General features: G+C 49.2%; 1 protein-coding gene across 14 annotated transcripts in view; it reads right to left on the reverse strand.

The window, feature by feature from the left end:
- LOC144115527 (uncharacterized) overlaps positions 1–11,132 on the reverse strand; it is a 339,252-nt gene extending 328,120 nt beyond the window's left edge. For all 14 annotated transcript variants that reach the window (XR_013311435.1, XR_013311432.1, XR_013311427.1 and 11 more), the window contains exons 1-2: positions 10,736–11,132; positions 9,616–9,699 (exon numbers count right to left, since the gene is read on the reverse strand). Coding sequence is in view for 1 of the 14 variants with exons in the window: in XM_077649936.1 (XP_077506062.1) it covers positions 9,616–9,618 (3 nt within the window). In the remaining 13 variants the exon portion in view is untranslated. The remainder of the gene's footprint in view (positions 1–9,615; positions 9,700–10,735) is intronic.
- Positions 11,133–12,159: the final 1,027 nt, after the last annotated feature.

A 12,159-nucleotide genomic window follows, 5' to 3' on the forward strand; every position in this document is an offset into this window, starting at 1 on the left:
AAATGTTTACAACTTGAACCACTTGTTTTCGTTGCTTTCTGAATGTGAGCAACTTCATCAGCAGCGCGAAAAAGTAGAAGCTCGGACAGGCGTAGCTGCGTGCCGCTGCTTTTGCCTCTGGTAAGATGGCCGCCGCCCGTTCGGCGCGGCTTCACCCTTGCCCATAGGAGCGTATAGGCGGTTTCCACTTCAGCAACTTTTACATATCCTCCTTGAGGGACACTGAGAAGAAATTGAAGTTGGCTTGTATCATTAAAATACCAGCTCCTGATCACAAAAATGCCACTCTTACTGAAAACAAAGCTCTTGTAAGGTAGAAAATAGCAAGAACCAAAATACAGCTATCGCCGCCACAGGCCAATCTCGCAAGTACAAGCGCGATTACGTCATAGGACAAGAGAGACCACCTTGGAGGAATTTTCCTTACTCCATGGAGGCACCAATCTCTGACGCTGACAAAGGAAGGTTGCGTGGTTCAATACTGAAGTAAGTTTTGTTTTGAAACCGATAGTTCACTTTTATCACACAAGGAAGACAGACCAAAGACAACCTGAATGTTGGAAGCAAAGAAAACCGGTGCTTGGTGGTGCCACAGGCAGCCAGGAGAGTTTCGGTTTTTTATGGCGCTTCGTGTCTATGAGCTTTGCGTGCCCCGTGGTTTTGTTTTTGACGTGCCTCGATTTACAAGCGCCGAACAGCAGAGCAACTCTAAGTGCCGCTTCAAGTGCTAGTTAACCTTTGAAGGAGCTTGTTAAGGCTCGTCAGATGATCGCAGTCGATAAAAAACTATGATGGTCGGTGATCGTACAAGGCAGTTAGCAGTATAAATAGCACTTGTGTCTTCGTACACTTGCCGGCGAAATGTTCCCGGCTGTGCCAGTCAACTTCAAACTGCTTAACGGAAATCGTTTATTAGGGACAGGAGACAAGATACAGAGCAGTTAAGAAGAAATTTCTGCTGGCCTATCTCTGTTAGGCCAGGATATCTGTAGCGAAAGTGCAGAGACTTCTGCATCTGAAGAGTGCATTCACCAGACGCACTTTTATTCACGCTCAAAGCTTGAGCCGTAGTAGCGAACTGGGAAGCCGTTCTGAACGGCTGTATGTTGACATGCTTCTAGCTGGAACAGTGCATCGGCCGCTGGCCAAGGTCTCCTGACACCTGAAGTTGCCACGGACTCGCACAAAGTTGTTCTCCCTCGACTACCTACCGGTAATGTTGTCCTCAACACCATCTTTCTGCATGCTGACCTCAAGGGTCGCCCATACAGTGCTCCTGACTTCCAAGACGCGCTCGCGCAGACAGTGGACCTCCGTGAGATTCTGTGTATTGGCCAGTACCAAATGAGCCACGTTTGAATGGTTACCTGTGAGAGCAGTTCCTCAAAACAGAAGCTTATTGAAAAAGCAGAGTTCCATGTCAAAGGTCTAAAATGTATTGTGTTTGATCCGGACACCAAAAACTTGAACCTTAATTTTCTATGGCTCCCGCGCTTTATGGAGCATCGGAGGATTGTGGAAGCTTTGGATCCTTTTGGAACTGTAGAAACTATCGAGCGTGAGAAGTGGCGGTGCCCCGGAATGGAGCACATGGAAACAGCGAACCGTGAAGTCTCACTCACACATAAGGATGGAGTGTCAGCCAGTACAGTTCCTCACACGCTTAACGTTGTTGGGGTACAAGTATTAGTTGTGATCCCAGGCAGGTCTCCGCAGTGTCTTCGTTGTAACCGTGTGGGCCATGTATGGCATCAGTGCCGTACGCCTCGATGAACCCAGTGCCGATGCTTCGGGCACACGGTAGACAAATGTGTTATGAGTTATGCTGACAGGTTACGCCAAAGCAACTGGGCACATGAGGATGAAGTGGTGTCAGAGCACATTATGGATGTGTCGGATGTGGAAGCGTCGGGTGAACTGAGTCATGAGCTCCCAACAGAAGATGGACCAAAGGTTTCTGCACCGAATAACGGCAGGGGTCCGCCTGCAAATACGGACAAACAGGATTCCCCATCTCCAAACCCAAAGCCACCGGACCCGGGTCTGCCAGGGTCTGCTACTTTGAGTCCTGTGCTTGCTGCTCAGGAGCCACCTGTCGCCCAACGATCACGAGAGCTGAACACCTCTCCTGTAGAGTCAGTGGAGGCGCTGCAGCCAATGAATGTGCGACATGCCTTCTGCGCCGGCGATGCACCTTCGTCGCCGGAGTGCAGCAGTGCGTCGCCTGAAGAGTCAGCTTCTAGTGTGTTAGATGCCCCGTCGGTTGTCAGCGTGGTTGCGAGCGACGCAGTCCACTCGGCTTCATGGGCCGAAGCCTTGGCTGTCTCAGAAGAGGCCGACAACAGCGCAAATTTGAAGCGTCCTGCAGATGATGAGGTGTGTGTCGATGGTGATGAGCAGAAGGCACCTGCTGTGGTGGCATTGGGAAGGGTCACCTCAAAACGAAGGGCGATGACTGCCCTACAGGCCGCTGATTTGCAGGCTGTCCGTCCCAGTACAAGGGATGGCCTTCAATAAGACAATTACCAAAAATGGCAGACGTCACAGCATTTTAGGTCGGTACCCTTAACATTAGGGGTTTGCGTAATCGTCGAAGGCAACATCAGTTACGGCATCTTTTAAGCAAATGGGGTATGAGTGTGGCAGCCATCAAGGAAACCAAGCTGTCCTTTGATGAGGAGACTGAAGCTGCTGTCGAGACTTTTTGTCAGAATTCAATGTTATCGTTATTCACTCGAGAGGCTTAACAGGTGGGTGCATGCTATTCCTGGCCAACACACTCAGGATTACTGCCGTGTCGTATAGCACAGATGATGACGGGCGTCTTACCTGCTGTGACCTCGCAATTTCGGGTGTACAGTGGCAAATTGTTTGTGTTTACGCCCCTGTAAAGCAGCGTGACAGAAGGCTGTTTTTCCTGTCACTAGTCAACCGCACTATTTCCAAGCAATAAAGAAAAAAAAAAGAGCCATAGTGGCGGAGTGGTAGAGTCTCCTCCTCAAATGCCAAAGGCCCTGGTTCGATTCCGATCCTCGCCACAGGTTCTCTCTTTTTTTTATTCAGTGAGTGTGCGGGGGGTTTCAGTGGCTCCCATAGATGCCGCCACCGAATACATTGGTTAGCGGTTAAGCGCAGGCTCTGTTAAGGCGCATTTATACTTCGGCGTAACGCGCGCGCGCGCACTGCACGGCGACGTAAAGTCGGCCAAAGCGAGACTATAGTGCCTAGAATATCCTACTAGTGTGTCGAGCGGAGTGCTCTCCCAATGGGAGAGGGTGGCAGCGCGCGATGCCTTCCAATTTTGGCCGCGAGGGGCGCTGCTCGTCATAAAGGTGCCGTCGCTGCCGGACATGCCGCAGTCGCTGCAGTTGCATTGATCATGCGCGGTGTGGATTATAGCATTTTGGTCGCATCTACGCTTTTTTCTGTTTTGTCCGTGCTGTTCCATGTGAGGGAAAACCACGGTGACTAATGATGGTAAAGTTGAAGCATCGAGGCCGGGAAAAAACATGTTTCGTGCCACTCTGTCGGAGTAGCTACTGGTCGAATCTGGGCAAGGCTTCCATGTTCCGTGTGTCCTCAGACCCAACACGGCTTGCGGAGTGGGAGCGGCTGATCAAAAGAGAGGACCGCTAGTTGACTCCAGCGTGTGTTGTCTCCGAGAAACATTTTGAAGACTGCCACATCGAGAAACGGTGAACGGTGTCGTCAACGAGCTCGCCAGAGATAGACCACGTCTCATGCCCAATGTCATGCCAGCAGTATTCGATAACTATCCGAAATACCTTCTGCCTAAGACGACATCGAAAAGAAAAGTGAGGAACCTGTGACCAACCTGCCGCTAAAGGGCAAACGCGCAGTGCCGGTGCAGGTGCCAGCCATGGACCGTCAAGCACGCTCGACGATGTTTCCGACGAGCCGGCAGCAACAGAGCAGCCGAGTGAGAACTCATGCCCGCAGCAGGAGATGGGTTGTATTGCTATTGAAGATCAGCATCCATTGGACTCAATTTGTATCCCTGCAATCTGGACCAAAATATCTGAAGCACCTGCTGGCTCTATAACCTAGGCACGTTATGGAGCGGAGAAAAACAACTTTGCCACTTTGTATATAAAAAGAATGGTAACGTTTGGAAGCTTGATGCCAGAACGCAGCCTTGTGGTCACTGCAGTGTATTTTCTCGGAAAAGAACAAAGCAAGCACGTGCTTACAACAAGCCCTGTTTTTACTGTATTCCAGATTTGTAAATATAAATCAATGGTACAATCACCATTTTCTTTTATTCCGTTACAAAGGGAAGCACAAGCTCATACACACCTGCATAAGTTGTACGAAGCAAGCTGCGATTTGCAAATAAAACACATCAATAGTGAGACCTATTCCAACTGCTTGTGTTGATCGTCGCGTGCGACCTTTGAAGACGGAACCCGTGGTGGGAAAGAGCGAGAGTGCTCTGCTTTTCTTTTACCTACATGCGACGCCATTCTGGGTTAGATGTTCTGCTCACCATTGAGAATGGGGGCCACGACTCGGTCTTTCCACCTGGACAGAGCTAGCCGAGTGCTCACTCCCGCGATCGTGATGCGTGGATCGCAGTCGACTGGCCTCTAGTCGAATAAAGTCTCGATCAGAAATGAGTCCGGACCATACTCGATCATTCAATCATAACAATGTAATGCGGTCAACGCATCAAGTTTTGTTGCTTATTTCAAGTTGGGTACCTCGCTGAACATTAGGCAGTCAATATGACTTCTGCTTAAGTCCTTCCGCGGTTCACTGCAATGAATAAACGAATAAAAATTTAGCAAACTGGACCTGGTGGTATACGTGTCAAATGCTTCGGAGAGCGCTGCTTCAGTCCAGGATTTTCTCCTGTTGATGCCAGGCCGGTAAGATTGTCTGCAGCCAGTAGTGTTTTTGTGCAAAAGTGCTCTCAAAGCATTCAGAGACAGGCTTTCGTAGCGAAAAGCACAGCGCACCAACGCCAGACTTGCCGCACCTACGCTGCCACGGCAGGGAACGCGGCGTGGTGGCACCTTAGCGACTGGCAGCGCCACCCCGCGGTGGCCGCAGGAAGGCATCACCGCAGCGGCCACGCGAGCGCGCGCCCTCGGCACACTAGCAAGTATATTCTAGGCACTATAGCGAGACCCTCTATACTCCAACTGCGTTCGACCGCCGACGCGTTCGGCGGCTTCGGCGCACTCTGACAGCACTAGCGGAGGCATGGAGCACGTCTCTATTTCGCGCCCAGTGCGCCAGCCGCCGCCGGCCCGGCCAGACCGGTTCGGCTCCGCGGCGAGGCGCGCGTTGTGACCTCATGGGCCTCCTCGGAGCACCGCCTTGGCGAAATCAAGTTCGCGGCCAGTAAAGCTTTCGCTTTAAAAGAGATTTGGAACCTGCAGAGAGCGTAACTCCGCTTTCCTCCGACTCTTTTGTTTGCAGCTCCATTCAATAGCTTCGACAGTTGGGCGGAGCTGTTCAATTAGAGCTCTCGGCTAATTTAATCCATTCACAGTACACATCTGAAGGTACACGCAAGTGGGCGAGAGAGCCCGAGCGAGTGGACCCCGTACCTCCGGAAACGCGCGGAACCTGTTGAAGGGTCCGTGCGTCGGTTTTACTTTCAAGCCGCCAACTTTAAACGCGAGCGCCCTTGAGCACCCATCCGTTTATTGTGGCAAAAAAAAAAAAAATACCCTGGCCTTTGCAACAGTGAGATACCTCCTCGACGCCGCCTGCTGCACCGTGCAACAGCGCCGTTCAAGGAATCACAATCCGTTGGCCCCAAAGCCTCGGCCAGCCTCCGATCGGCGCGACGCGCCGACCTTGTCCTCGCCCCTCGCGACTTCCCGCACTGGGGTTAAGATATTTAATTAGCAATGGCTGCTCACTGAGGAAGGGGGAAACGACCCGCGGGCGCCTAACCTAACCGCGCTCCCTCAAACGTGCGCTCCCGCGCACGCTCTGTGGCGCTGAGGTCGCTGAAATGCAGGCCGCAGTTTTTGCGAGAACTTCGTTGTCGGAACGGTATCCATCGTAACGCTGGCAAGACGCTGGTGCAAACGTAAACGAAACGACCCCCGATGGATGCCTTCAACGTGAGGCGGCGGTAGCTTTCATTTCGGCTGTGCTAGACCGCACCGCAAGGCGCCAGAAATCACGGAGCTTGCATTTACGTCACGTTACACGTCACTCCGTCCTGTGACGTCATAAGAGTGCGCCGAGTTTGAATAGGAGGGAGGGAAAAACTTTTTCAACTTCTAATCCAAATTTCTTTGAAATAAATTCATATTTCGCTCCCGGACAAGCGGCAACAAAGCCATGAATTACCGATCTATCAGATTTTGCTAGCAAAAAAAATTTATGATAGAGTTCTCCTCACTGTCCCTTTAAATGCAGAAGTGGTGCAAACCTCCTGCCTCTGGTGCGAGGTCGTGACGTGTAGGGTATCGGTCTTCCCCATGTACACGTTTTTCTTCGCTGCTGCATAAAAAAAAAAGATGAACTGCAGCTTACAGCCAACGGTCATAGAGGCGAAGACGAAGTTTGATTTCAAGCTTCTTTTCCGCCTCTCACGAGGCGCATTTGACACTCTTGTGGGTTCCTTTCAAGTGTCGCTGTTTTTCCCACATACCATGGGAGGCCGTCCACAGACGAGTGCATACAGAGAAGGCACCTTGTTGTTTTCCAGCAGCTACCTTCGGGTCCAGCGCAGCATGTATTCGCTGGCTGACCAATTCCATGTATCGGTTTCATCCGTGCATACCTGCATTCACCCAGTCCGTCGTCTGCTGCCGTGATGCAGTCGGTTGCTCTACGAAACCGGCACTGACAGTCGCGGAAGTGCAAAATTTGCTGAACCAGGTCTGCACGACATCTGCACTTGCTTGGAAAGAATGGCGTCCCGCAGAGAGCACTAGGCTGCATTTTCCCTACATAACCACCCACACGCATGAACAAAGGGAACTCGTGCGTGGATGTAGCATCCGACAGGACATTAGCTCATCCTGACTCGCGATCGGCCCTTGTTACCAGCATAGTTCGAGATGATGGATGTCTTATATCGCACCCCACAGCTCAGCAACGTGGCTTGGCAAATCCGCGATATGTTCGTAATACCCGACACATGCAGCATATTCAATGGAGGCATTGATTCGTTACCGTTCCATCCTGTCCATTTTGAGGGAAAAAAAGTGACCTGCAAACGGAATGAACTCTGTCATCGAAGCCTTAATCAGCACCCGCATAAAGTCAGACTCTGCGCAGATTCTTGAAAAGCAATATATATATATATATATATATATATATATATATATATATATATATATATATATATATATATATATATATATATTGGAACCCCTACAGAATATATATATATATATATATATATATATATATATATATATATATATATATATATATATATATATAAGATGAGGGAATTCAGAACGAAAAGCGCTTGCTATCAGCCAACATTTGTATTACCGATCGCCAGATGCCCAAAACTTCATATATTCAAGAGCTGTTTAGCTCACGCGCATGCATTTTTTCATGATTAAAGGTGCACTTTTTCTTTTTTTTTCAATTATCCAGTTCACCTGAACTCTGCAGAAAGAAAACAAATCTCAAGCTTGAAAAAATCACGCATTTTGTCCGGCCGTTTCTTCAATAACTAGGAAAAATCTTCAAAGCTGCTAAATACTATTACACGACTTAAATGTCCACCAATCCATATTGACGACCTCAGTCTGCGCTCATCGTTTAGAAATAGCGCGCAACCTTCGATATTTCTTTTACAGGCACATCAAAACGCACGCTGCTTTCAAGGCAGGGAACCAGGGGCAGATTTATGGGTCACTCTTGGAGGCGAAGGGGGCGGCCCATATTCTGGCTATGTACAGTATTGTGCGTTTTTATCGCTCACACTTTCAAAAATTTCCCCGCCTCAACCGCTGGCTCGTTTGCGGTGAAACTGCACACAGAGCTTGCGTATTATAGTAACTTTTGTATCGTAGGAAGTTTGACAACGGTACTGACTTAGTTGGGCCGTGCATGATGCGAAAACATAATCGTCTACGTAGAGATCGGCAACCAAAACCCGCAGAGGGCGCTTTTTCGCTGAAGGGCGGCAGTGGCGCCATCTGTTTGCGGTAGCGCAAAGCGTCAATACAAGGCCGTCGAGGAGAGCGTTGCAAGGAGCGCGGGCCGTTTGAATATGCCGTTCCTGTCGTTTCGTCTGCTTCTACTGAAGCGCTTACAACATTTTCGACTAATTAAGCGGAAAAATATCAGAACAAATGATTTAACGAGGCTTTACCTTTTAAAGAATATTGTTTGCAATGCTCGCCTCGGCGGCGTAGTCGTGACGCTTTCCACTGCCGAAAATAGATGGCGCCACTGCCGGTTCTCAGCGAAAATGCGTCGTCTGCGGGTGTTGGCTCGCCGATCTCTCGTAGACGCTTACGTTTTCGCATCATGTGCGCCTGAACTAAGTAAGTACCATTGTCAAACTTGCTACGATATAAAAGTTACCATAATACGCAAGCTCTGTGTGCAGTTTCACCGCAAACGAGCCAGCGGTTGAGGCGGGGAAATTTTTGAAAGTGTCAGCGATAAAAACGTACAATACTGTATATCTCCATTTTTTTCGCAAAAAAAAAGGAAAAAATTGAGTTGAACATGGTTTTCGAATGTAAAATTTCTCGCCTGCAGTGGTAGGGGGGGGGGGGGGGCAACATAAAAGGCCAATGTAACATCACGCCGCCGCAAGCACTGCGGAAAAGAGGTTGTGGGTCACTTACGAGACATTAACAGCCTGCCCAACATGAAATCAAAGTGCACAACCACTAAAAAGTAACAGAGCCGCCGCGGTGGCTGAGTGGTTATGGCGCTCGGCTGCCGGCCCGAAAGACGCGGGTTCGATCCCGACCGCGGCGGTCGAATTTCGATGGAGGCGAAATTCTAGAGGCCCGTGTACTGTGCGATGTCAGTGCACGTAAAAGAACCCCAGGTGGTCGAAATTTCCGGAGCCCTTCACTACGGCGTCCCTCATAGCCTGAGTCGCTTTGGGACGTTAAACCCCCATAAACCATAAAAAGTAACAGAGGGCCAACGCTTTCAATGCACTGGCGCTATGCACTGCACGGACCAGGGCCTACCCGAAAACCCGGACTACCCGGGCAGCGCACATTTCCTCTACGCCCGGGCCAGGCCCGCAGACCTGAAGACAGCCTTGGATCGACACCCACACACATAATATGAATAACATTTTCTGTCATCACATCTGTAACATCGGAAACTGCGGTCTTGCAGTTAACCTTTCTGAGACTCTTGGCTTAGAATTCATGCTACGTACGGAGTGAACCTGCATAATAAGCCGCTCTGATGCATCTCTTTCCGATTTGTCACTGCACTATATTTTGCTCTTTGTTCAATATTCACCGCATAAGGGAAGCTTCTGGATACCCGCGCATTAACCGGAGTAAAGCCACTTCCACAAGGTCATATAGCGATTAGCTTCGCAGCACAAGAACTCTCACAAGCTTCCGCACCGTTAAGGTGGTAGGCATAGCTAGGTGTGCGCAGAGGAGGAGGCAAAGAATTTTGTACCATATTGTTCCCTACCGCCAGTGCGACCTGTGGGGCTTGCTCCGCGTCGGCGTGACACACAGTAAGAGGACCAGCGGGCCGGGCCTAAAAAAAAAAAGGCTAATGCAGTGCTCTAAATAACATAAGCCCCAGCAATGCACGCGAAAGAACCTCTGCTGCAAGAATGGAAGCTGCCCATTCGACTTTTTATGACACTGACAGGCATGGTGGCCCCAGCGAACCCGGAGGCATCTTTCAAACATATTTCACCTCCGGATACGGCGGTTCATCAGAGCAAGATAGAGCCGCTGATCTCAGTACGTACAACATACGTCGCGGGAAGCCCCGACATCGACCAAGCCAGCTGTTTATTGTTTATTCTAATTCTGATTCTGTTCAAAAGTGGTTTTCATCTGTCATCTCTTGCGAGCTTTAATGTTACCCGACGAGCCCATACTGCAGCCCCGTAACTAAGCGTACACCGCGAGGGCATTGTCGTTTGATTGGGCTACATTTGCGCACTGCCCCATAACACTCCGAGAAAAAAAAAGTTTTTTCACGGCAGTATCGTCAGAACAAGCTGTGGCTGGGATTCAACCTGCGCGCTATAAAAAAAAAAGTGCCTCTTTTACGCTTTTCTCTAGGCTGCAAACGTTTAAGGCAGGCATTTAGGACACTATGATAACATGTCAGGAAAATTGTACCGAGAGTGTATATTTTCATGGCAAATATATTGCAACGTTCACGTAGTCCAGGCTCTATTAGGTCGTGAAAAACCATGGTGGGCCTAGTACACACGCAGCTGTACGACGTCTCATTTTTTTTTTGTCTGGCACTAACAAGGCCTGCGAGCAATAATAATCAATTAAGCTTATTAGTTTCCCTAGGTACTGCGTGCATGGTACGACAGTCAGGTTTGGAGCAAACATTACACGAATAATAATCTGGAACGAGAAAGAAAGAGAATAGCGAAAATCATTTCTTTTTGTGTTTCCCGACCTCGGTGCCATTTAGTGCGTGCGTTGTTCTTAAACGAGAGATCAAAACGCTGCTTGTACAGCTTCGTCCTTACTAAATACAAGACACACCACTTTTTTCTGACATGACACCTCTTCGAGGCGAAAGATGGTACAAAACTTACCGTACTCGGCGGGCTGTTATTTCCAGAAAAGTGAGGGCGAAGTCCCGAAGCTTGCAGTCATGTGCACATGTGCACTTGTACGATCTCATGCTATCGGCAACAAGGTTCTTGGGCCACAATCACATGTAATAACACTGACACAGCCATGTCACGCTGCGCCTGCAAATCACATGTGAAGACGGACCGCTTCGGCTTTGAAAGCGACGATTACTGAGCGCTCCTGTCGAAGTAAGCACTGTCTCCCCACCGACTTGTCGTTGTCATGAGAGTCGCAGTATCGTGCAAAACGGACTGGAGATGCACTATCCAGGTGTGGCTGAGCATTTGCAAAGAGCCAGGCGACGAACATAACCGTCGATCGAGGTTGCAAGTAATACAATATGGCGTGGTCAACAAATGTTCCGAAGATTCCCCATAGGGAACAACAAGCTTGTCGATCTAGGCGCTTACGCAGAGAAACCTTTTTTTTTTCTTTCACAGAAAATAGCAAGACGGCATGAAAGAGAATGCGTATGCGTTTAATTCGACTTTCAAACGAATCACGGTGGCTTAATAAAAGCTACGGGTGCTGGAGAAACACGCGAGGGTCTAAGGACACCGGTTAACTCGCTTAGGTAGATTGCGGCGCTAAAAGGGGAAACAAGGCGCCAGTCAACTTGGACCTAGAAAGACCAGTTTCCCCTATCTGCGCTGCTTTCTACACATGCGAGCCGTTGACGCCCTTAGCTCTATTTCACAGTACGGGTTCATGGTAAGCCTAAAGTAGGTGCGCTCTAAGGAGGGGGGGGGGAGCGCGTCCTAGGGCTCCCCAGAGCATATTCCCCAGCCGATGTTTTAATCGGGCTACGTTTGGTATGATGCTCTTCAGTACGCGACATGTTTATCAGGGAGAAAAGATACATTAACGGACTCCTTATTTGGGTGCTCATTTTTTTCTGAATTTAGCGCGATTTCCTCAACGCTCTTTCAGGAACGTGGCGTTGGTGTCCACCTGCAAAAACTTGCTTTCGCGCAATATTCGCAATGCTAAAGGGCTAGCAATTTTTATGTCTCTGAAATAAACCGAGCACAATTTATCAGTACCTCTTCCTACACACCGAGGAGAGAGGTCGGATATTTTTCATGCTTTCTTTGTTTGAAAGGTCCTTTAAAATCTCTAATGAAACTGGCTACCCTCTCCTGTCGTAATAATAATAATTGGTTTTTTGGGAAAGGAAATGGCGCAGTATCTACCTCATATATCGTTGGACACCTGAACCGCGCTGTATGGGAAGGGATAAGGGAGGGAGTGAAAGAAGAAAGGAAGAAATAGGTGCCGTAGTGGAGGGCTCCGGAATAATTTCGACCACCTGGGGATCTTTAACGTGCACTGACATCGCACACCACACGGGCGCCTTAGCGTTTTTCCTCCATAAAAACGCAGC

This window comes from Amblyomma americanum, chromosome 1, assembly GCF_052857255.1.
Source record: "Amblyomma americanum isolate KBUSLIRL-KWMA chromosome 1, ASM5285725v1, whole genome shotgun sequence".
Taxonomy (NCBI): Eukaryota; Metazoa; Arthropoda; class Arachnida; order Ixodida; family Ixodidae; genus Amblyomma; species Amblyomma americanum.